General features: G+C 36.6%; 1 protein-coding gene across 1 annotated transcript; it reads left to right on the top strand.

Annotated features, from left to right (window-relative positions):
• The first annotated feature begins 7,666 nt into the window (after positions 1-7,666).
• slc26a1 (solute carrier family 26 member 1) lies at positions 7,667-21,809 on the top strand. The gene is made up of 4 exons (XM_049466379.1): positions 7,667-7,747; positions 10,695-11,134; positions 16,211-16,864; positions 18,224-21,809. The coding sequence occupies exons 3-4, from the start codon at positions 16,244-16,246 to the stop codon at positions 19,739-19,741; spliced, it is 2,139 nt and encodes a 712-aa protein (XP_049322336.1). The 5' UTR covers positions 7,667-7,747; positions 10,695-11,134; positions 16,211-16,243; the 3' UTR covers positions 19,742-21,809.
• The last annotated feature ends 2,959 nt before the right edge of the window (positions 21,810-24,768 follow it).

The raw sequence follows: 24,768 nt of genomic DNA, 5'->3' as shown, positions 1-24,768 counted from the left end.
ATAAGATTAATGGCTAAAGTTTGATAACAAATGTACGGCACTGTGCTGGTTAGAGTAGTAAGTTCTCAGGTTTGATATGATATGGTGATTTTTATTATTTTTATGGATGGTTATGAGGATCAGAACCAAAAAAACAGCACCAAAAAAAAAAAAAATAGACTAACAGACAACACATATCTATAGAAGCATATTTTTCTTATTATTAAGTAAACTGCTAATCAAATTATTTTGTGACAGTAAGACACAAATGTAAGGTAAAATAATGACGTAGTATATCTAATAATGAATTAGTATCTCAAAATAAAAAAATGCTATCTAAAAATAATGACACTTAAAATTATGACTTGCTATCTCAAATTAATTAGATATAAGTTTACTTAATAATAAAAAATTACTATCCATATAATAAGAATCCCCATATCATATTATATATAACATATCACTAATCTAACCAGCACAGTACCATACATCTGTTATCAAACTTTTTTAGCCATTAATTCAGCTCGGAAACAGTTAGCATTGCCAGTTGCCAGATGTTAGCAGCTAAGGCAGTCCAACATTTTGGGCTTCATAATAAAAGCCCCATGTATTTTCAACTTCTGTAAGCCACATTTTACGTCTAGGTAAGTATGCAATTTCCATAGCCTTAAATTGATCTTTTTGGTGAATATTATATACCATATATAAGAGTGGTTTGCATACATCTTATATAATCATATATCAGATTTTTACATGCCATTGAGTAGCCAATCAGAGCTCGTTATCTGTGTCCATACACACTTCTGTGGCCATTGTAGATGAGAAAACAGAAACACCATCTCTGTGGTTGAGGAAAGCAACCTCTATTTGAGGGTTCTTTAAGGATCTTTCTAAATCCTATAACTTACGTATCGTATTCTCACACAGACACAGGGTCTAGCCAATGGTCGTGCCTCATGATGCTAACACTGTCTGAAAAGCAGATTACGTGTGGCCTGGTAAACCACACTGCACAGTCAAATTACCTTAATTACTGAAAACAGACAAGCAAACATACAGTACCAGTCAAAAGTTTGGACACACCTCTCATCTTCTTATTCAATGTGTTTTCTTTCTTTTTATGATTTTTTTTACATAGTAAATCAAAATTTGAAGACTGTATTAAAGCTATACACGAACACATGCACCAGAATGTGTTTTATACTTTAGATTTAGATACTTCTAAGTAGCACATTTCTCTTTGAGTACAGATTTGCACACTCTTGGTATTTTAATCTTCATTTTTTTACTGTTTTCTACGTGATTCCATTCTGTTTGTCCCTTAATTATTTTTAGAATGTCTTTAATATTAGTCTACAATGTAGAAAGTCAATTAAATAAAGAAATACAGAAAAAACAACAAGCATTAAATATAAAAAGACATAAATACAATAAAGAGTTTTACAATTCTACAGCCAGTGCGGATTCTCTCGGCAGCTGCGAGCTGATCTTTTCTGCAGACACCAGATTGCTTGTTTAGGACAGTTGAGAGTCTTCGCTGCAGAAATCTGTTTTAGGGAAGCCAGGGTTAATGATTTAAGTGGCTTTAAGGTTCAGTTAGTGTTGGCTGCTAACGTAAGGGAACAACAGACACATAGCCTGACACACTTTTCTGACACACTTATTAAAAAGCAATACATACAAGTATAGACTTAAATGACCTTTAAAGATTCTATTTTTTTTGTAGTAACGTAAAACATGATCAGTATGTATCATCAGATATTAAAAAATGATGTTAGAGCATTTTTACACCTGTAGTTTCTATGTGGTTTCTATGGTCCGGATCAGTTGATAAGTTTGTTTACCTGGAGCTTTTCTCCCTGTGTTTGGTTTGGTTTCACACAGGCATAAACCTAAACACACCAAAATGTGGACCAATAAACCGTGCAAGCGCATCGTCTCCTGTGATTGGTCAGAGCTGTCTGGCGCGGGAGCAAGAACGTAAGTATAGCGAGAACGTTCTCTGTTCTTCTCTGAACAGAGACACTGAAACTCTGTGCTTTCAAATGCTGTGTTTTAATGGGACATGCAGTGCAGATGTACACGTAGTAAGCAGAGTTGCGTCGCTGCGAGCAGTGAACGCAGCACATACTGCACTCAGTGTGTAAACAGCATGGAGCAGCAGAGACTATAGTCATATTGAGACTGGATCACATTCTCACCACAAGTGTACCGCTCCAGAGTTAGTTTTGATCCATACCCAAGTGCAATTACTGTTTTCATACCATACAAATGAACCAGAGTCCGTTTTAACTGGACCAAATAGAGCTGGTGTGAAAACGCCCTTAATGTTCATGAGTTCACCATCAGGAGAACACTAAACAATAAACGGTGTGCATGGCAGGGTTGCAAGGAGAAAGTTACAGCTCTCATAAGCATAAGAACCTTATCACATCTATCACAAGAGAAGGTGGGTCATGCAGCAGGACAATGACCCTAAGAACACAAGTCTACCAAAGAATGGTTCAAACTAGTTGGAATGGTTGGAAACTCAAACACTTGACCTTAATTCAGTGGAAATGTTGTAGAAGGTCATGAAACAAGCAGTTAATGTGAGAAAATCCCCCAACATCCCAGAGTTTAAGCTGTTGGGTACAGAGGAATGGGATAAAATTACTGAAAGGAAAGTTTTACATACTTTTGTCATTTAAATATATGTAGTATTGGATCATTTTCCTGAATAAATAAATTACCATATATACAATTTTTGTAACTAGGTTCTCTTTATCTACTTTTAGGACTTTTTTAGGAAGTTCTGATAATGTTTTTGATAGTCCTGGCGCTGTCGGGTCTGCCTTTTCCGGACTTCGAACTGGTTACACAAAACTCCACTTCCCAGCATGCAATCACACTGGACTGGACAGATCATACGACGCTATGGCGTTCCTGCTCTCCAGGCTTCTGGTTGTTCCCAGCTGACCTCCTGTGTATATATACCCCTCTGTTTGCTCTCCTGGTTTCAGAGTATTAAATCTAGTTTCCTAAATCTTCTACAATACAATTCTTTTGTGTTACTACCATTTTGTTGGTAGCCGACTCTCTTCTGGACATTAATTTTTTTTGCCTTGCCTAGTTTATTGTGTATGTATCTGTATTTCTGACTCCTCTTTTGCCTTCCCCTTTTGCTGTTTTTGATTTTTCTGTGTATGACCCTTGCTTGCTTCGCTACTGGTACTTCCCTGGTATATTTATTTACTCACTGCCCTATTGATATTGACCATGCCTGTCCCTCATAACTCTTATAAGCTTAGCCACATGGTTAATAAACTTTGTGTAAAGTATCAGCATTTGTCTCGCGTCTGGCTTGCGCACAGTTTTAGGACATATTTATGTGGACATATATAGAAAATTCTAAAGGGTTCACAAACTTTCAAGTGCCACACTATTCCTGGCCATGAACTCAAAATAGAAAGGCCAATAAGTAATGAGTGGCAGACATTGATCCATCCTTGATCCATCCTTGACATGCTTGAAGTCACTGATTGTTGTCATCTAACCCTTGCACACAGGCACAAATTCGCCAGCTCATCATAAAATAATAAGTAACCATGCTTGCTGTAGGGGGGAAATTTCCATTAAGAAAATAAAACATTAACAATCTTGTTTTGGTCAGTAAATACATGACAATGAAGACTCGCAAACTTTAACCCAAGCTTCAAAAGGTCGACTAAGTTCAGGAGAGATATACGTATTCTTGTTTAAAATAATTGTTAATATTTATAATCATAATAAAATGTTAATTACGCTAAAAGGCATGAGCTGAGGAGAGGGACGCTAAATCTTCACATATTAACTACAAAGTCTTGAGAGACGTGACACTCCTCTCTTCGCTGTTCTCGGGAACATCACTGCAATAATTGACTTGGTCCTTTACTGGTCTAAGAACGCAGAATGTAAACATTTACATATAAATAGGATGGTCCTGAGCTGTGCTGAGGTTAATATATAAATTACTACGTGATCTATGTGTTCACAGATCTGAGAAAGAACAATGGGCTTCATTCATCAATAACTTTAAGGGGGAGGGATCACAGGGCATCTCACAGTGTGATATTATCACAATACCTTGCTCAGGATAACAATATTATCACAATACCCTGATTCTGTACAACATTTTGCAGTATCTGTGTTACTGAAGAGGACAAATTACTTCTAAATAATCATAAAAATAATACCAGGAATTATGGATTTGTTGGTGTCAGTTTCACAGTTTCGCAAGTTTATAAATCCTATTCTTTTAAATTTAGCGCCACCAATTACATGGGAAGTAATTAAGCATTAATTTTATCCACTTTAAGTCCAAGTTGAGGACGAGTCTTAAAAAGTTTAGAGTGTCTATGTTTCAATAACAAGAACCATATTTGAAACCAAGTACTGCAAAATGGTGTATTTTGTCCCACTCCTAGTATCTTTTAAATAATTTCCTTTTAGAATATATCCTGGAAAAAAGTCTACATCAGATTCATGTCAGATGTGTAGCACCCATAGACGTGCACTTGTTAAGACACATTATCAATATTTCAATATTCTCAATCTAGAGGCACATCATAATTATAATTATAATAATAATCATAATTATTATTTATTTAAAAAGTTAAAGCTAGGTCGAAGTTGAAGTCTAGGTCACCCTAGCCGACATTTAAGCACTTTTCTCCCATAATAAAACCAGCCACTATTTTGTCACATTTTTGCAGCTCTAGGGGGCACTTTAGCAGTGCGTTATAACCATAGGGGCACCTGAAGGGGCAGTTGCCCACCCTGACCCTGCCCTTGGAACAAATCTTAAAACTTTCCAGAGTTTAGGAATCTTCATGATAACTCCATAAGCAGGTTTTAATTTCAGTAACACCTTCTAATAAAGCCTATAAGACTATTAACCTATAAGACCTATTAACACATTTCTAACACAATATTATGCATTATAATGTGAGGCATTAGAAACTTGGCTATAGTCATTTATAACATCTTTAAGAGCAGGGTGACTTCGTGCTTAGCACGTTCACCTCCCAGTGCTGGGGTCTTGGGTTCAAATCCTTATCTGGGTATTTTTTTAACATTCTCTTTGTGTCCGTGTGGGTTTCCTCCAGGGATTCTTGTTTCCATGAACAGTTCAAAAACATGGAGATCAGGTAAATTGTATACTCTAAGTTCTCCTGGTGTGTATGCAGGTGTAAGTATGAATATGAGTGAATGAGTGTACGCACAGGTATGGATTAAAACTGTGCTGGCTCAACACCTCAAGGTGGATAGTGGTTTCTGGTTGAGAGTATGCTGTGTTACTTCTCACCAGTGTGTGTAAGTTAGTTCTGTAAAGCTTCTTCTTTGGATGTCTAGAAATGAGCTACATAAGTGTAACTGGTTTTATTCATAACACGTTACAGGCATGTTCATTATGCATGATGCATTGTGGTCACAATGCCTCATAAGCTGTGTTTAGAATATACTATACGTCAGTTTCAAGAAACTGCTGCTGCACTTATAAACACACACTGAGACATGCTATAATTACTTTTAACCACTCGTGAATTGCTGTATACTTAGCTTGAACAATATGACAGCTTAAACTCATTTTTAATGTTTTATAACATGTGCTTGTACACTTCTAGTGACAGAATTCTATCATGGGAAGAGATGCTTATGCTTGTGGTGCATTACTATCACAATCCATAACGCAATATAAACATGGCTGTCATGTGTGTCACCTTATGAATGCATCATAATGTGTTTTGAATGTGTTCATAAAGCAGTTATAAAGTTTATAGAAAGTGTTATTGAAATAATTGTTTGTAAGAAGGGGTTGGGATTAAGGCCAAATGTTTTTTGTTGTTTTTTTTGTTGTTAACAGTTTAAAGAAACCCACTAAAATGACTTTATTGCTAAATCAGTGAAAGAAATTGAATTGAAATTCTTATCATGCTTGTCAGGTAATTTATCGGAGTGAGGAAAAGGATGATACATAATATTGTCATTATGTCAATATAGTCATTGACATTTATGACCACTGCATTCTGCTTATTCGCACACTGGCACAGGGCAGTCTCCCTTAAAGAGGCTATAAACAAAGAACTTTTTACTACGATTCCAGCACAGCTGAGCAGGGCAGTACCACTCTTTTCAATTGCAAATGAATTTCATTCAGCTATACTGAAGTGAACCCTTAATCCACTGGTGGGCAATCACCCCATGGTGCCCCCACGGATGTAAAAAGGTCACTAAATTGGGGAAAGGTGCCTACTAGGGTTCCTCTCCTATAATAAATTACAATAATGTTTCTCTAGATCAGAAAATGTTGATAATAAATGCCATCTAGGGATGTCCTTTTGACCTTCCAGGAGAATTAGGTGCCATTATAAAGTGTCTTCTTTTCCAACCCTACTACTAGACTACTAGTCAGTATCCCAAATAGTGCCTTTTCCAGTACAGTGAATGCAATTGGATGTGGTACTGTATAAAGTCTTCATACATGTAAAAAAAAAAAGAAAAACATGACAAAAAAAGTGCCCTAAAAATAAAAAAAACAGCAACACTTGTAGACTAGAGATTTGCTGTTTTATAAAAGATGCAAAATATTATTAACGCATTCCGGCATTCAGGCCTTCATCATGGGTAAAAGACAAGCCGAGACAAGCCATACACATTCGCTTAGCACGTTCACCTTCCAGCACTGGGGTCCTGGGTTCAAGTCTCTATCTAGGTGGTGTTTCCATGTTCTTCTCGTTTCTGCATGGGTTTTCTTCCACATGTACCTTTTTTTTTTTTTAAATATAATGCGCACTGGATTAAAAGGCACACAATCAATAAACGTCTATTTTCTGGTCTATTTTCATACGTAAGGTGCACTGGATTATAAGGCTCATTTTATGCAACACTAGTAAGGAACAGGGGTGTGGCAATGAGTTTCTTCTAATTCAGCAGGTCTTTGTTAAGTAAACAAACCTGTAATTAAAACTGTAGATAACACCCATTGTTAACGTTAAATGTTGATGACTGACTGTGTTTGTAAATTTTCAAAGGACTTTTAGGAAGACGTGGCTCTTCAATGGAACTGAGCTGTCATATTGGATTGTGTTTGGAGAGTTTTTATTGGTTGTATAAGGACATGTTTAAATTGGGATGGTGCTTTCTCTTGTCGTTTAACTCGAAATCTTTTATGGTCACTTTAAGGTCACTTTATTTTATTGCCAAGCACCTTGTTGTACAATAAAGTTGTGCCAGATTCATCTACTTTTGAAAATATCTGCACTCACAATAGGATAAACTATATACGACAGAGTACATGGTGGACAATGCACAAACTTAAAAAACCTATATTAAATACATCTATTTAAGTTTGAATTTTTAGCCACACCCCTTTAGAAAATACTGCCACCATATTATGCACAAACAGCCCGAGTCCACCATCGCCTCCTTCTCAAAGAACACATTCATTCATATACTACAAAGATATGCATCTATTATATTCAGATATACTCAGCCACGGCTGTGGGAGGCACTGTTCCCATGGTAACAAAACTGGAAGCCTATAGCCCCCTCCCCCGGTGTCTCGCTCCATCTGTCCCGGATTGGCTAGCGAGGTGAAAAGAGCTCAGAAAGGAGTGACGTTTTCTTCCCATCATCCTTTGCCCCATTCAAAGCAAGCTAATCGAGCTGAGAGACACCAGGAAACCCAGCGAGCGAGGCATGGCACATGTATCCACCACTGTCCTCACTCACTCCTTTACCCGGCAGGGTGAGTTACTCTTTCTGTCTCATCACATCCCATCCCCCGACATCACCCCGCAGGCTTTGTGAAGAGTGGAGGGATTCCCACGTATCTGCAGAGGCTGCACTCACATCACAGATTAGCTGTTTGGATGGAAGAACGAATCTCTCGCTCAGTCTAATCTTTGCACTTTACATCTGTTGTGTCTATTCATAGTTTGTTAATATTACGCTGTTTACGATTTACAAAACCCTGTGTGATTTGTGAGAAATCACAAGGAGCATTATACCAGTTCCCACACATCCAATCCAAACTGAGGCAAAGTGCCCCAACACGTGGCTCACAGAGTAGATCAAGTTCATCATTTTCCCAAGAATCAAACAGTCTGGTCCATTATTTCAAAGTACTTGAGAAAAAGGACATATTTTCTTCATTCATTTTGCTTCTGTATAACTACTTCAATGGTTTTAAATGTGTAATTTGTCTAGAAAGCAATTAGTACTTTAGTTCTTTTTAAAAACAATAGGTCAGTCTGAGTTGCGAATGCATGCAAAGCGTGAAACTGTTCTGATACCCCCATCATCTGTATTAGAAGATAAAAGAAAATAGAAAGAAAAACGAGTGAATCAGGAAAAGCCCCCGGTCTGATGTCAACCCGTAAAATACGATTCATAACCACGCCCACCTTGCCTTGTGTCACGGGAGCCAAGCACAGGACAGACAAGTGCAGATAGAAAATATATAATTTATTAAGTTTAGGGGTCAGGCTTGTAAGAATGGTCAGGGACAGGCAGGGTCAATAACAAAATGGCAGCATAAACAAACAACATATCAGATTGCTCAGGCAATTGAGATCATACATATGATATCCACAACAGAGTTAAAAGGGCAAAGCAAAAAATATAGCCAAATACCAATACCGAAACAGCTAAATAAAAATACAAAGGGTTAAGCTATCTTAGCAACACAGGCGCACCACTGACTGAATTCAACCTAGACAGACATCAACAGTCAGATGTTCATTGCTATCTTGGCAATGAATTGTCAACACATAGGCACAGCCTTAGCGTGTGCCTCTTGGCAGCTATGTAAACGTTTACATCAACAATTAACAGAATGAACGAGCGTGAACGAGCAGTTCAGATTCTACTGCTGAGAAGCATTGGACATGTCCAGGTAGCTGTTCCGGTAAAATAGCAATCTGCCAAAGTCAGAAAGAACCTGGTTCTTAAAAGGTAAGGCAAGTGACACACTGACTAAAAACACCTCCAAAACACACCCCTGATTAATTAAGATAATTATTTAATCGTTCAAGGTGTACATTTCCAGATGTTATGACAGCAAAGACACACTGAATCACTGCCCTAAGTCAAGCTGCATGGTGCATGGTTGACTGCTCGCCTACAGATCACTAAAATAGGGCCCTGTGTGTAAATGCACTGTGGTCAGAGCCAAAATTAAAGGTGCTATGGTGTGTGGTGCATCTTTGTACGATGCCAGATCAACTTTGGTGTTCATTGCAGGCATTAATGAGGTCCTGCCACCAGTGGCCATACCTTTTATTCTGAATGCACACTCTGGTGCACACTTCCAACAAGACAATGCTTGTCCACATACTGCTGTTGTTTCAAGAACTTGACATATCCTTAATTGAAATGGATGCTGTATCAACACTCCACCCCTACTGTAAAATATGCATCAACTTTGTGAGAATATTGATGGATATCTGCATGGGATGGATTATCACAGAAGACCATAAGGTATATTTTAAACATGCACTTAATGCTACTTCTCTATGTGTTGCTACAGTTATTAAGTCACATCAGTATTTTTTTAAATCATTTATTGTTCCTGGCAATCTTTATCTTCCTAATAAACAGCACTGAAGATAATAGTTGTGAATGCAACTATAGCTTTGAAAAGGCCTTTTGCAGAAAGCTACTACTACTATGAAAAAACTCACAGGCCTCCATTATTGCATAAAATATGCATGTAAATCTGTTTTTACACTGGAATAGTACTGCTGACTTAAATCACACCACTGATCACAAGACGCAGTTTCAATTTGCTTTGGTCTCTGATGTGACACAGCCTATTAGAAACGCATGCACTGTGTCCTTGAGATGCTTATATCATTGACCTTAATACAATTTTTTTAATTACTAGTGTTGTAACCAATAGCAAAAACACAGCAGGCAAAAGTGGCGAGTAATTAAAATTAGGTAAAGAATAATAAAAGTCTGTTTTCAATTTAACATACTTTATGAAAATACACATAAATATACTTTCTCTTGTTTATGTATTTCCATAAAATGCATTTTTAAGCAATATGCTTTAAATTACACGCTGTGTTGATAGAAAATATATGTAGTCTTGAATTCGAGTTACTTAAATTTATCTGAAATTAAATTTACTTAAAAAAAGTGAATGCAGAAAGTTGCAAAACTTTTTAAAAGTAAATTTTACGCATATTTTTTTCCAGTGTAGGTTTATTTCAGTCAGCTGAGCTCCTGTGTTTTTTTGTTGCCAAGATAGCAATAAGCCATAAATTTACCTGAACATACCTCACTTACAGATCACCACACCACACCTATCAGTGTAGATTTATTCTCAAACTCTGACGCTATTTTAACGTCACAGGTGCAGGGCATGAACATAAAAGTATAAACTGTTGACGGGGTGAAGATAGCAATGAGCATCGTGACGTTCCGCCCCTATCAAACATGACGTAAAAAAATACGATTTGGGCTACTTTTACCTGCTGCCTGGACGTAGATATTAAGAAAGAGTGATGCTTCTTGATTACAAGGCCCTGACCTAAATAATGCTGTTTCGAGAAAACCGAGGGGTTAATATGTAGTTAGAACCTGAGCGTATCTAATCCTAAATAGATGGTTGGGTGAGTTTAAACAGCGGGTTATGGGAGTAATACGTGAGACGCCTGCCAGACGCTGACATTTGGTGTCTCTTTCAGGTGACTTACGCAGCGGAAAGAACACAGGCTGAAAGGACGCCCTGAACATGGACTGCACCCTTTGCCCTGATCCTGCTGATGTTGCTCAATGGAGGACTTGACAACCTACTATCACCATGTTCAACCATGTTGGGAGACAACAGCCCCGCCCCTTTCAGTTCTCAGCCTATAAAAACTGGCACTGTCTGGCAGGGCGACTGCCTTTATGTTTTTATATCATGTGCCAGCAGACTTGACCTCTTAAGCTCTCTGAGACAGAGGCTGGGCAAGAAGAAGCACATGTGTGTATGTGTATATGTATGTATGTGTGTATATGTGTGTGTGTGTTTGAGACACACACACAGAGAGGAAGGCTGCAGCATTTTTAATTAATTTTTGTTTAATGAAGTTGTTTAAACATTGCGAGGACATCCATCTGAGCTACTGAGCTGATCATCTGGGTGAGTGACGTTTCTTTCATTTTCTTCAAGAATTAATATTATATAATACTCTTTATATAATTATATAATATTTTGTTTTAAAATTTCAATGTTTCACTGTTTATTTGCCATTTGTACAGCATATCACAACATATCACAACATTACATGCTTAGAAATGAGATAATAACTCTATAGCATGGTTACACAAACATACAGCACCTAATATTAGGGGTTGGCGATATAGCCCAAAAATTATATAACAATAACTCAGGATACTTTTTGCGATACAGATATTCTTGGTGATATGACAAAACACTGATTTTTTTTTTATAATTTGTAATTATATACAAGTTATTAATACATAAATAAGTGCATATCTAACATTCAGTCATAGCATACAAAGTAATTCACTTGATTATATAATAATAATGCAACTAAATATAAAAATATAATATATAATAACTGCTTTCAGCAGAGAATGCTGCTTTTATCACATTATCACTAAATAATATATAATCAAGTGAAATCCTTTTAAATATAGTCTAGATATCTTATATTTGTCTCTTATATTTGTCATTTTTAAACTATCCAAGTAATATGGCCCTAAAATAAGATCATAATATTTAGTAAAATATAGTAAGAGTATAGTAAAATAATATAGTAAAAACCTGTGCAGCAACAATAAAGTACAGAATATTTAGTGCATGTATATAAACTGCTAAATTAATATTTTTTTTTAATATATATATATATATATATATATATATATATATATATATATATATATATATATATATATATATATATATATATATATGAATATTATTATCAATAATTTAATTACATTGGAAAAAACTATCCATTCGTTTTTACATGCAAACGTATCTGATCTGTTTCACTGCAGCATACCTACTTTATGTAAAATCAACAGCAAAAGGACAGTGATTGGCCAATGCAAGCTTAAGGAAGCTCATATACGAAAAAGAAACTGCACTGATGTTGAAATGACTCATTTTTCCCATATTGATGTTTTATATTGATGTCAACAAGTCCAGTAACTAAGTAATCAGCTGCCTTGGTTCAATACCGTGGGTTTGTGTGTTTGTGTGTGTGTGTGTGTTTGTGCAAAGCAAAGCAAAACTTACTGCTCCCATTGACAACAGGGATAAGGATATCTTAATCTGATATTTCCTGAAATTTCAAGAGGTTCTTAAATAAAAATACAGCTCTGGGAAATAATTAAGAGACCACTTCAAAATAATCAGTGATTCAACTATTTATAGGTTTAGGTTTGAGTAAAATGAACATTGTTGTTTTATTCTATAAACTACAGACAACATTTCTCCCAAATTCCAAATAAAAATATTGCAGAAAATGAGAAATGGTAGAAATAACAAAAAAGATGCAGAGCTTCAAATAGTGCAAAGAAAACAAGTTCATAGTCATAATGTTTTAAAAGTTCAGAAATCAATATTTGGTGGAATAACCCTGGTTGCATCTTGGCATCATGTTCTCCTCCACCAGTCTTACACACTTCTTTTGGATAACTTTATGCTGCTTTACTCCTGGTGCAAAAATTCAAGCAGTTCAGTTTGGTGGTTTGATGGCTTGTGATCATCCATCTTCCTCTTGCTTATATTCCAGAGGTTTTTAATTTGGTAAAATCAAAGAAACCCATCATTTTAAGTGCTCTCTTTTTCTCCCAGAGTTGTATAAAATACAATTAATCAAACAGTAACTTTAAAGTTCTAACTTTAAACAGTCAGGCATCTTTTAAAATCTAGACAAAGTCATATATAAACTGACTTATAAAGTAAACTAATCTGTAGTAAAATATTACATATTGCACCCTTAATTTTATAAATTATTTTTTTTTCAGTATTTATTTGCCATTTTTAAATAGCATGCCAGGATTTTTTTTAAGTAACTTAAAGTAAACCGACCTGTAGGAAAATACTACATATTGCACCTTAAATAAAAAATAAAAAAATAGTGGGGCTGTATCTAGTATACTGATTTTGTTACCATGTTTCATGTGTTGTTTTGCCATTTTCACAACATGTCAGGAAATATGTGCATAGAAATTCTTATAGTTAAGTAGTTTTACGTAAAGTAAACTGACCTGTAGGAAAAGACTATGTTAAAATTCTAATTCTGAGGGACAGACATGTGAAAAACCTAAATTAAGGAAAAAAAGTATTTTTACCTCAGAATAAGCCTTATATTACTCATATGAAACATTTCAAGAACTTTGAAAGTATCGTCAAGTTCTGTTGCAAAGACCATCAAAAGTGTTAGGATTCAATTCAATTTTATTTATATAGCGCTTTTTACAACAAATGTCACAAAGCAGCTTTACAGAGAAAAACAGGTCCTCGCCTCTTTTGAGCAGCACCACAGAGATGCCAATTATTGTGGTGACATTGGCAAGGATGAAACTGGCATTCATCAGGACCATAAAAGTTACCTCTGTTGCACCCATTATTTTTTCTCAGAATTGACGTTATACAGTCAGAGAATTGAACTGATAAACATAACACTGACCTCTCAGGCTCTTGACTGCGACAGATGTGACGTTAATTTTTTTTACGATGGGGAGATATTAATGTGGTCAAGGCAACAAAGTCCTAAACTAACACCTCATCCTTTCATTTATTACTGATTACTGGGTTGTAAGTTTTATGGACATTACTTTGTATCTAAGGAATTGTAGGCATTTATAGCAGTTAGCATTAATTAATAATCCCTTTTTATGATGGCGAGGTATAACAACAGAAAACACAAGATAAATATTTACTCTTTCACCTTTGCCTCTGAAAATACATTCATTTAAATGAATCCTTAAACAAATACAGTATTTCACCAGACGTTTTTTATATTTGCACAAATAAAGTAACTAAAGTAAGGCGCTGTAGTTACATCATGTAATTACACAGTTACAAAAGCAGCTCTGTTAGTTTCCTGAAAAACACCTTCAAACGTGGAAGAAGAGTAAACACTGTGTGATGTCGTATCACGTTAACCTATCTTTATGTCATTAAAACAAACAGATCCTGGGTTCTGATTTCACTTCCTGTCTGCAAATATAGACTCAGCTTTATTCCAGATCATGCACTTTTAACCTCGTGCTGTATCTGTACATATTATTAATATTGCATGCGAATATGAATCTGGAGGTTTTTATATTTACTAATTTTATATTTGTCTGATATTAAAGGTATAATTTCATCGTTTTTTCATTCATTTTAAAAAGTCTAGTTGTGTCTCTAGAATGAATAAATGCCATGTGAGCCGTTTAAAAAAAAAAAAAAATGCTCCGGGGATCCGGTATAAAGCTGCTTTAGTCCGGTGGAGGAGTGGGACAATAGGATTTAAGCTCTTGCTTATTAATAATCACACGTGCAAACATATCGCCTCGTTAGAAACGTTTTAAAATAAAGACATTTTTACACTAATAACAGTCTTTGCAATGTCATATGTTACTTTAAAACATGTGTAATAATGCCCTGCTAAGTGCAGTTCAGCCACTGACCTAGTCTTGGAGTCTCTGTAAAACACCAAATCCACCAGAAATCCTATTCAAACCTATAGTTACTTACTCACAGAGATGGATAATCCAGGTCCAGAAAGTAAAAATCCACCCCGGGGTTTTGTTGGAACAACTGGATTTTTATTTTTAACTAGTGTTTAAACAGAACTGTTCTAAACATACACCTACCTATCTCAATAGTACTTGGCTGGTGTTTTTTCCATATACAAATTCTAACCAATTGTTCCTCAGCTCTGAATTACTGGGTAAAGCATATATATAAAACACTGATGTGTTATTTGCACAAATAACACAGGAAAGAACTACCTGGATGATCCTAGGGCTGTTTGCTCATATCTGATGAAACTTTTACATGCCAATGTATGTCCTGACACGTTATGCAAATTAGAAATTGAAAAATATTTACTGGAATTTCATATTATTCAATTTTTGCAAAAAATAAATATTGGATTATACCATCAGAGTTCAAGATCAGGTGTGTGTGAAGAAGATTAAATGCTGTAATGTACAGAGCAGTATGTCAGAAATGCTTATTTAGAAGATAAGCTATCTTCAGGCAGCTGTGTTTGATTATATTATGTACACAAATAGTTTTATTTACAATTTCCTAGAGGTGTGCTTCCCAAAAAGCTTTGTAAGGCTGAGAACTTTGTGGATCATTAAATAAAGAGTGTTTCCCAAACCCTTACGAAACTAAAGTACTGTGAGACCTGGCTCACAAATTAACGAGTAACCTGACCCACGACCCACTCGTTATTCTAAAAGTTAACTGGATTCCGCTTGCTGTTCAGCACCTTAAACACCAGAGGTTTATTATTTCCTCGGTTGACTATGCATTATATTGTATTAAACATCTTTCCTCTCACTCACTCTTATCGCAAATCACATCTCTTGTCATCTACTTCTTGTGGGTCAAATACCAAAAAATATGCAAATCTATAGTCAAAGCAAAATGTGCTTTTAAAGTATCTAAAATATAAAACATATTCTGGTTTGTTTAACACTTTCTATTTACAAAGTAGTGTCTTTATAGATTTATATATTATTCCTGTATATTGTATGAGAAATATAATGCTTGTAGATATATATTTTTGTTTATTTATTTAGTCATATGCTTCACAAGAACTTTGTTATTTAAATTTTATAATATGAATGTTTTTTTGGCATAATAGTGAATAAATACTGTATTGAATTGGAGTGTTGAATCAATGTTTGTGTTTCAAGAGGTTTTACTTTGCGAAGTTCTTTGGGAAACACTCAAAGAACTGGCTCATTCTTTTCTCACGACATGCATACATGACTTTTGCATGTTTTAAGACAAGCAAAGTGTACTTTTCTCGTCGTTATGATAGCAAAGACACACTGACATGCTCTAAATCCAGCTGCACAGTGCACGGTCTATAGATCAATTAAACAGGGCCCTATAAATACCCACTTTCCATACGATACTTACTCTTACTAAAGATTATCCAACTCCAGAAATTAGCTGTCTATATTTGGTGGTTTTGGTTGATTGCTGACTCTTCTCTCTCCTTTCATCTTCTAGGATACAGAATAAGAGCATCAGCAGTAAAATTCTATGGGAAGTTCATCAGCAGAAGACATGGAGGACGTAAAACCTCTACCCATGGGCTCCTTGGAACGCAAGGCCCGAAAGAGAAAAGGAGCGCTGGAGACCCTGAAGAGCAAACTGCGAAATCAGCTTTCCTGTTCAGTGCCAAAAGTGAAGCGCATGCTAACAGGCTTCTTCCCTGTGGTGGTCTGGCTGCCAAAGTACAAGATCAACGAATATGTGTGGGGTGATCTGATGTCAGGACTCATAGTTGGGATCATCTTGGTGCCTCAAGCCATTGCTTACTGCCTACTGGCAGGTTTGGAGCCTATTTACGGTTTGTACACGTCCTTCTTCGGGAATATCATCTACTTCATCCTAGGCACGTCCAGGCATGTGTCCGTGGGGATCTTCAGTCTCATGAGTTTGATGGTTGGGCAGGTTGTGGACAGAGAGGTCTATCTGGCTGGTTTTGATTTGGGTGATGAGAGTAAGCAGAGCTCCTTGGACGGCGGATGGAACGCGAGTGAAGACTACAGCAACACTGCACTTAATCTCACAATAAAGGCCTTTAATATGGAGTGTGGAAAGGAATGCTATGCTATTAGCATTGCCACAGCGTTGACATTCCTTGCTGGGATTTACCAGGTACTTTCTGCTTTATTAACACCTTTACAGAATTTTAAATACACTCATTGATATATAGAAATAGCTGCAAAAATAGATGTACATCAGATAGAAGCATCAGATTGCAATGTTATAAGCTTTATTAACCTATATTACCATCGTCTAACAAAACGAGGTTGTGGGGGTTGAAAGTAGCGCTGGACTGCTTGGTACTAGCAATGCCACCAGACTGCTGTGTTCCCAAATATACTTCTTTTTCAAAAAGAAAGAAATCTTTTGGAAACCTTCCATAGTTTCCCCAAAGATCCCGTACATAACTGTGAATGAATTTACAAAATCAGTAAAGATCGTCATTTCAATTTAAGATGTTGTATGTGTGTATGTTACTGTGCTAGCTAGCTAGCTAAAGCTAGCCATTTTAATATTACCCAGCCAGCCAATCTAGCCAGATGAAGGTTAGCAGAGAGACAGCAAGCTGGCTAAACCTGGTTGTCTGGCTATGACTTGATTAACCCTGAACTGGTTATTTTCTGAGTTTAACATCAAAACAAGAGCTGCTGGCGCACCTTCACAGCGTAAATGAGCAGGTCAGTTTCCTGTGCTGAGAAGGGTTGGACATGTCTAGGTAGCTGCATCACTAAAATAACAATCCGCCAAAGTCAGAGCACACCTGGCTCTTAAAGGGAATGATGAGCAAGTGATACGCTGATTGGTCTATTTCACGTTACGCCCAAAATTATCCACACCCATGATTAAATAAGAGAATTAGTACATGCCTTTTGTGCATTTCGAGGGACTCCACACATCAATTCTTTTGACGTCTCCACCAATGCAGGACTGGGTGCAGCTATTGTTGATGATATACAGTGTCAGTCAAAACTTTGGACACATTTTCTCATTCAAAGTTTTACTTTATTTCTTTATTTAAAGTATTTTCTACATTGTAGATTAATATTAATGGCATGAAAACAGTTAAGGCACACTTAATTAAGGAAAGTATGTAGTAAACAGTAAAAAAGAGTGTTAGTCCTCCACATTAATCCCCTGATCTAAACCTGATAAACTGAGATGGTGATTTGAGGTGATTTAATTGGGATGAGCTGGAGCTTCACAGCGTGAAGGAAAAGCAGCAACTATTGTTCAGCACCTCCAGAAACTCCTTCCTTCAAGACACTGAGAAAACTATTCCAGGTGACTCTCCCTCATGAAGACACGGAGATTAAAATCTCACCAAGAGTCTGCAGATCTGAACTCAAAGATAAATGCGATACTTGTTTAACACATTGAATGAGAAGAGGTGTGTCCAAACGTTTTACTGGTACTGTATGTATAAATCTAACACTTTACATATAACTCTAATATGTCACATTTCCTTTCCAGGTCATGATGGCTGTATTTCGACTGGGTTTTGTCTCCATTTACCTCTCTGCTCCAATGCTGGATGGTTTTGCCACTGGTGCCTCATGCACCATCCTAACTGTTCAGGCTAAATATCTACTAGGCCTGAAGATCCCTCGCCACCAGGGCTACGGTACGGTCGTGGTGACCTGGATCAACATTTTTAAGAACATTCACAAGACCAACTTCTGTGATATGATCACAAGTGCTATTTGTATTGCTGTGCTAGTGGCAGGGAAGGAGCTCCAGGACCGGTACAAGAATCGCCTGAAGATGCCGCTCCCCACAGAACTTGTAGTAGTAGGGTTAGCTACTGTAGTGTCCCATTTCGCTGACCTCAATGGACAGTACAGCTCTAGCATCTCAGGTGCCATCCCAACTGGTTTCATTCCCCCACAGGTGCCCAAATTTGATCTGATGCCCAGGATAGCTCTTGATGCCATTCCTCTGGCTGTGATCAGTTTCGCTTTCACTGTTTCCTTGTCAGAGATGTTCGCTAAAAAGAATGGATACACAGTTAAACCCAACCAGGAGATGCTGGCGATTGGTTTCTGTAACATCATTCCGTCCTTCTTTCACTGCTTCACCACAAGTGCTGCTCTGGCCAAAACAATGGTGAAAGACTCTACGGGTTGCCAGACCCAAGTTTCCAGTGTTGTGAGTGCCTTAGTTGTGCTCCTGGTCCTTTTATTTTTAGCCCCGTTCTTCTACTCCCTGCAGAAGTGCGTCCTGGCCTGCATCATTATCGTCAGCCTGAGAGGTGCCCTGCGTAAATTCAGAGACGTTCCCACGCTTTGGCGTCTCAGCAAGATTGATGCAGCGGTCTGGATTGTGACCATGTTCTCAGCTGCCCTGATTAGCGTGGAGATTGGACTGGTGATTGGAGTTGTCGTTTCCATGATATGTGTGGTGGTTCAAACCCAATTCCCCAAGGCTTCTCTGCTGGGCCAAATCGAGAACACCAATCACTACGAGGACATGGACGACTATAGCCACCTCGTGAGCGTTCCTAAAATAAAAATCTTCCGCTTTCAGGCCCCCCTTTACTATGCCAACAAGGAATTTTTCTTAAAGTCCTTATACAAAGCAGTTGGACTCGAGCCATTCCTTGAAAAGACCAGAAGGAAAAAGATGGAGAAAAAAGCGAAAGAAAGGGCGGCGAAGAAGACAATGGGGGACAATGACAACGGTGATGTGAGTATAGGCCTAATAGCTCCTGAGCTGGATTTCCACACCATAATCCTGGACTGTTCCTCCATGTCTTTCATCGACACCACAGGAATTACCACCTTTAAAGGACTGCTGAAAGACTACAAAGAAATCGGTGTGAGCATAATTCTAGCTTGCTGCAACACAAATGTCATAGATTCCCTTAGAAAAGGATCTTTCTTCGGACCAGACGATAAAGAAATGTATACTTTGTCATTCCACACGATTCAGAGTGCTGTTTCTTTTGCTACAGATGCCACTGCAGCATCAGTTAATTCTTCATCAGTTTAACCTGTAAAATTTTATTAACCTGATTTACAGGATGGCTATTAAAATCCACAAATCTGGAGCAGTTGTTGAATACGCACCATGTGGCCTCAGTTGCTCGGTCCTGCCGCTTTGCGCTCTATAACATCCGAAAAATTAGACCGTTCTTGACGCAACAGGCCACCCAACTCCTGGTGCAAGCGGTCGTCATCTCACGCCTCGACTACTGCAATGCCCTGCTAACTGGCCTCCCGGCCTGTGTAGTAAAACCACTCCAAATGATCCAGAATGCAGCAGCACGTCTGGTCTTCAACCAGCCAAAACCAATGGGCACATGTCACCCCACTGCTCATTGAGCTCCATTGGCTACCAGTTGGTGCTCGCATCAAATTCAAAACTCTTACAATCGCCTACAAGGTGATGACAGAACAGCTCCTTCCTACCTGCACTGATCACTCCTGAAGGCTTACGCTACCTCCCGGCCGCTGCGCTCCTCCAATGAACGTCGCCTCGCTTTGCCAAACATTCACACAAAGCAATCCAGACTGTTCTCATACAGAGTTCCCCAATGGTGAAACAAACTACCTTCCACTACCAGATCAGGAGAATCTCTCGCTATCTTTAAGAAACTCCTGAAGACACAACTCTTCAAAGAGCACTTACTCTCTTAACACCTCTAACACACTAACTACTTCTAACCTCATTTCCTTCTTCCCCTCCTTCACTCCTCTATCCTATTATTCCCCTTTGACCTCCTTTTATCCCTATCCAAAGTTGTTTTTACCTTTAAACTTATTTTACATTGTACTTGACTATTGTAAGTCGCTTTGGACAAAAGCGTCTGCCAAATGTAATGTAATGTAATGTAATGTAATGTAATGTAATGTAATATAGGCCAAATCCCACTTCTCAATTCAATTGTACTACCCCTGCTGCCACTGCCACTACCACTACCTAGGACTTTTATGACTTTTGTGACTTCTAGTTACATTGAGGGCATTGTATTTTTGCAAAAAGGGAGGTTGGGGATTGATGCGACAATTATTTATTATCATCCATATCAATTCTATCCCTAATTCCTCAGTAATAAGGAGCTCAGTTTTTCAGTCTTTTCCAGCTTATTTTTTGGATTGTCCCATTCCACCTTAAATACAGCCTCAGTAACTGATGTTGCATTATTTAAGGAGCTACTGGAAATTCATTTTAGTATGTATAATTTTTTTTATTAAGATAATATTACCTCAATCAGGGTGCACTGATCATTGCTGAAAAATAAGCAGATTAATCCAATTAAGCTGGACTTTTTTTACACTCATATCAGTGTTTTTAAGCAATAATAATATTAATACACAATATGCTTAAAAAGAGCATATAATCAATATGAAAAGAACATTTTATTATGATTTGATAAAATATCATATTCATATTGCCCACTCTATATACAGGTGGAAGTTATATTTATAGGGCATCCCAAGCTGCATTGTAAATTTCTTTCCACCTTAAACGCAGAAGCATCATTAACTGCTGTTTCACCATTTAAGGTGGAATTGGAAAGTCAGAGAGTGATTTTTATGCCTGTTATAAAGAAAAAGGCCATAATACATTGAAACTACAAGGAAATGCAATGGTTATCGTAATTATTAACAAAGAAAATACTATATTTGTTTTTTTGCCACGTAAGCAGCCATCCTGCCCATCTATATTCCCAAAGAGTTTTCACTTATTGTTAAAACTACACTGAAAATATCAACATTATGAATGAACATATGGAATTATGTAGAAAAACAAAATTACTGTTAAACAAACCAGAGTATATTTTATTTTTTAGATTCTTCACAGTGTTTATTTGGCTTTCATATTCAAATGATCTAAGCTGGAAACTCGACTTTTAGGCCAATGCTAACACTAAAGCAACCTGTCATTAAAGCAAAAGCTGCTGCTTTGAGGAATTGAAAGCATAAACAATATTCTGGTTTGTTTAACACTTCAATTTATTACTTACAATAAATCATCTTCAAAAAAGTTGCAATAAAAATTGGATTCATAAACGAATTAGAAATCATTGCACTTTTTAGAGTAGATTTTGGTATAAATATACAGCTCTGGAAAAAAAATAATAATTTTGTACCAGGAGTAAAGGCATAAAGTTATCCAAAAGCAGTGTGTAAGACTGGTGGAGAAGAACACGCCATGATGTATTAAAATTGTGATTAAAAACCAGGGTTTTTTCAATATAATAACAGTGTTGTACTATATAATAAATCCAGAACAGAGTTAGTGTATTGCAGTTCTCAGCTGCATGAAGTCACACTTCACTGTGAAAATGTTATTTACAATACATTAGCTGCAAAAAGTTGCAATAAAAATTCAAAATTCATGAATGAATTAGAAAGCAATGCAGTTTTTAGAGTAGGTTTCAGTATAAAACTGTATAAATACCTAAATAAATACAATAACCAGCTATAATTGAAACATTATAACAGTATTTTACTGTATATTAAATCCAGAACAGAGTTAGTGTATTGCAGTTCTCAGCTGAATGAAGTCACACTTTGCCATAAAGAAAGTGGTAACTTGCTCTTATGGTTTACAACTCTGTAAGACAATATATAAAATATAACTCAAAACCCAAAGGAAGGTGGCCATGGTGGGCAGCACAACACAATCATTCCTTCTTTACTTGCTCCATTATGCAACTAAATTTGAAGAAACCAATAGGAAAGATGCACTTTTTATGTAATGTACTAAGAAATGTTAGTGCACTGCGTTCTACAGTTTTCTAATAGAATGTTGTTAAACAGTTATTTACGATATCATTTTACTGCATAAATACAGTGATTGGTTACTGTCATGATGCAAATCAAAATATACTTTATTAAATAAATAATGAGACAAAAGGCTGCTCAAACAAAGCAAGGGCAATACCGGTAAACAGCAGCAACAAGGAGATAACATACCAATACCATAAGTAGATAAACAGTACAGAGGTCAAAAAACGGCAAGGCAGTATCAGGGGGCTGGCAAAAGTCAAGGTCGGTAATACAAAGCAAGGTCAAAAACGAGAGAGTAACACAGGCAATGGAAAAAAACACGTTGTACAAGGATAAACCATCAACACTCAGTAAAGACTGAGAGCAAATTAGCCACTTTCATAAGGATAAACCATGTGGCTAGTACTCAGGTGATCTACTCCCTGGAAGTGCCATGTGCTGTGTCATGTGATTGGGAATAGGTGTGATTTCGGTGTGTGGTGCATCCTGGGCAATGTAGTCCGGAGGCTGCAGTTACAGTGTTTTAGTTTACTACATAACTCCATATGTGCCCCTATATAGAATAGATTATCTTCAAATAATAAAAAAATAGAAAAAAAAACATTTATTGAGAAGGTGTACCCAAACTTCTCACAACATATTAACACCTTTATAATGCTTCATAACATAAAACTGACTTAATATGCCTATATGCCTTAAAAAAAATCAATATTTTATACATAACAGCTTTACTGAAGCAGAAGGGAAACTTCACAACCTATAAAACACTATTACACTATGCTTATATCAAAACACTGCCACAACAATTACTAATAATTAGATTTTTTCTTACTTTTACTGCAAAAGAAGGAGAAGAAGAAACTATTGTTACTGTTTGTACTTTATTATATTATATGTTGACAGAGCTGCAGCAAAAGCACACAAACACACACAGCTTGACTAATTAATGTAGAAAACTATTGCCAATAGAATAGGACCTATTGGCACCATGCTGAAGCTAATGCCAGCGTAGGCTATATACTTTTGAGACCCTACGTCCTCATAAGTGGACATTAAATTTCTGCCTCTCTGCACCATGATAATAGATTATTATAATATTATATTAAATATTATAATATATTTTTTTAAACGTTGTCCCTTTCACATAACAACATTATACTTAATTGATTAAAAAAAGATGGCGGGAATCCCAATCAAAAGTTTTTACAGCCAGTCCAGGCAGATAAATGGTCCAGGTAACAATTCTCATTGGGTTTTATGTTTAAAAGTAGTTAATTTACTTGCTGCAGAGTGGGGTCCTTCTGATCCCAAATGGCAAGGATAATGTTTATTTGTTTTACTACTGTCCCTATATTAGGACATTGTTTTTTTTTGCAAAATCAATTCCGGTACAAAGACGAAGTTTAGTTTTTAGAATTGGTAGGTCCTGCTAATCTCAAATAGCTATGATAAATTAAAAATACACCCTAAGCTAAAGTCTGGGTCTCAGGAGGATATAGGAGGTATAAAGTGCATTGAAAATTGAGCTGTGGAGCAGAGGAATGATGGAGCGCCAGTTGAGCAATCAATACTTTTATATGGGATTATTTGTGGAGTTGACCATCCAACATCCTGACCTCACTAAAGCTCTTGTCAATGTTCCAAAATCTCTTTTTAATACCCTGATTTCAGACATAACAATGAATGAGCAGGTATCCCATTACTTTTGTCCTTATAGTGCAGCTAACACTTATAAATATTCCTGAATATTTGAACATAATGTATGTTTGTATTAAAGAAAAGGATCATTTTTTCTTTTTGTATTGTTTTTGTTGCATTAGCTGACATAGATTTAATGACACAAATAACAAATAATATTTGTACATTTTATCTTTTATAATTCAGCATAACAATTCATCACTTTTCAGTAAATCCAAATCTAATACAAGCATAATTTGATATAATTAAATTGTGCCTGTATAGTTTGTTTGTTGGACTACACAGTGCATAAATGTTTCTGCTCTTGTTTTTACATTGATAATAAAATATGAATACATGACAATCGTGGTCTGCTAACATTTTGTTTGTTGAGTAGCATATTGTAGGCTATATCTAGCCTATATTATTTTAGCAACAGGATTTTCATTGTTGTGATCACCATGTTCTAGTTTCAGTTGTTGTCAGCCATGTGTGTTTAGAGCCATATTTAAGGTATAGTAACTGTGAGACGTGCAGTAGAAGTACTAGAAACAAATTTTCTTTTAGAATCTTTAAAGAATTTAAATAAATAATTTGCGGCCT

Source organism: Astyanax mexicanus, chromosome 17, assembly GCF_023375975.1.
Source record: "Astyanax mexicanus isolate ESR-SI-001 chromosome 17, AstMex3_surface, whole genome shotgun sequence".
In the NCBI taxonomy this organism is placed as follows: Eukaryota; Metazoa; Chordata; class Actinopteri; order Characiformes; family Acestrorhamphidae; genus Astyanax; species Astyanax mexicanus.
This window is presented reverse-complemented; position numbering and strand designations above follow the sequence as displayed.

What these genes read in the sequence shown, in the direction of transcription:
- slc26a1 (XM_049466379.1), top strand. Translation starts at nt 16,244, where the DNA reads ATGGGAAGTTCATCAGCAGAAGACATGGAGGACGTAAAACCTCTACCC. An exon ending in TCCTTGCTGGGATTTACCAG is followed by an intron (nt 16,865 to 18,223) that starts GTACTTTCTGCT and finishes TTTCCTTTCCAG; the next exon opens with GTCATGATGGCTGTATTTCG.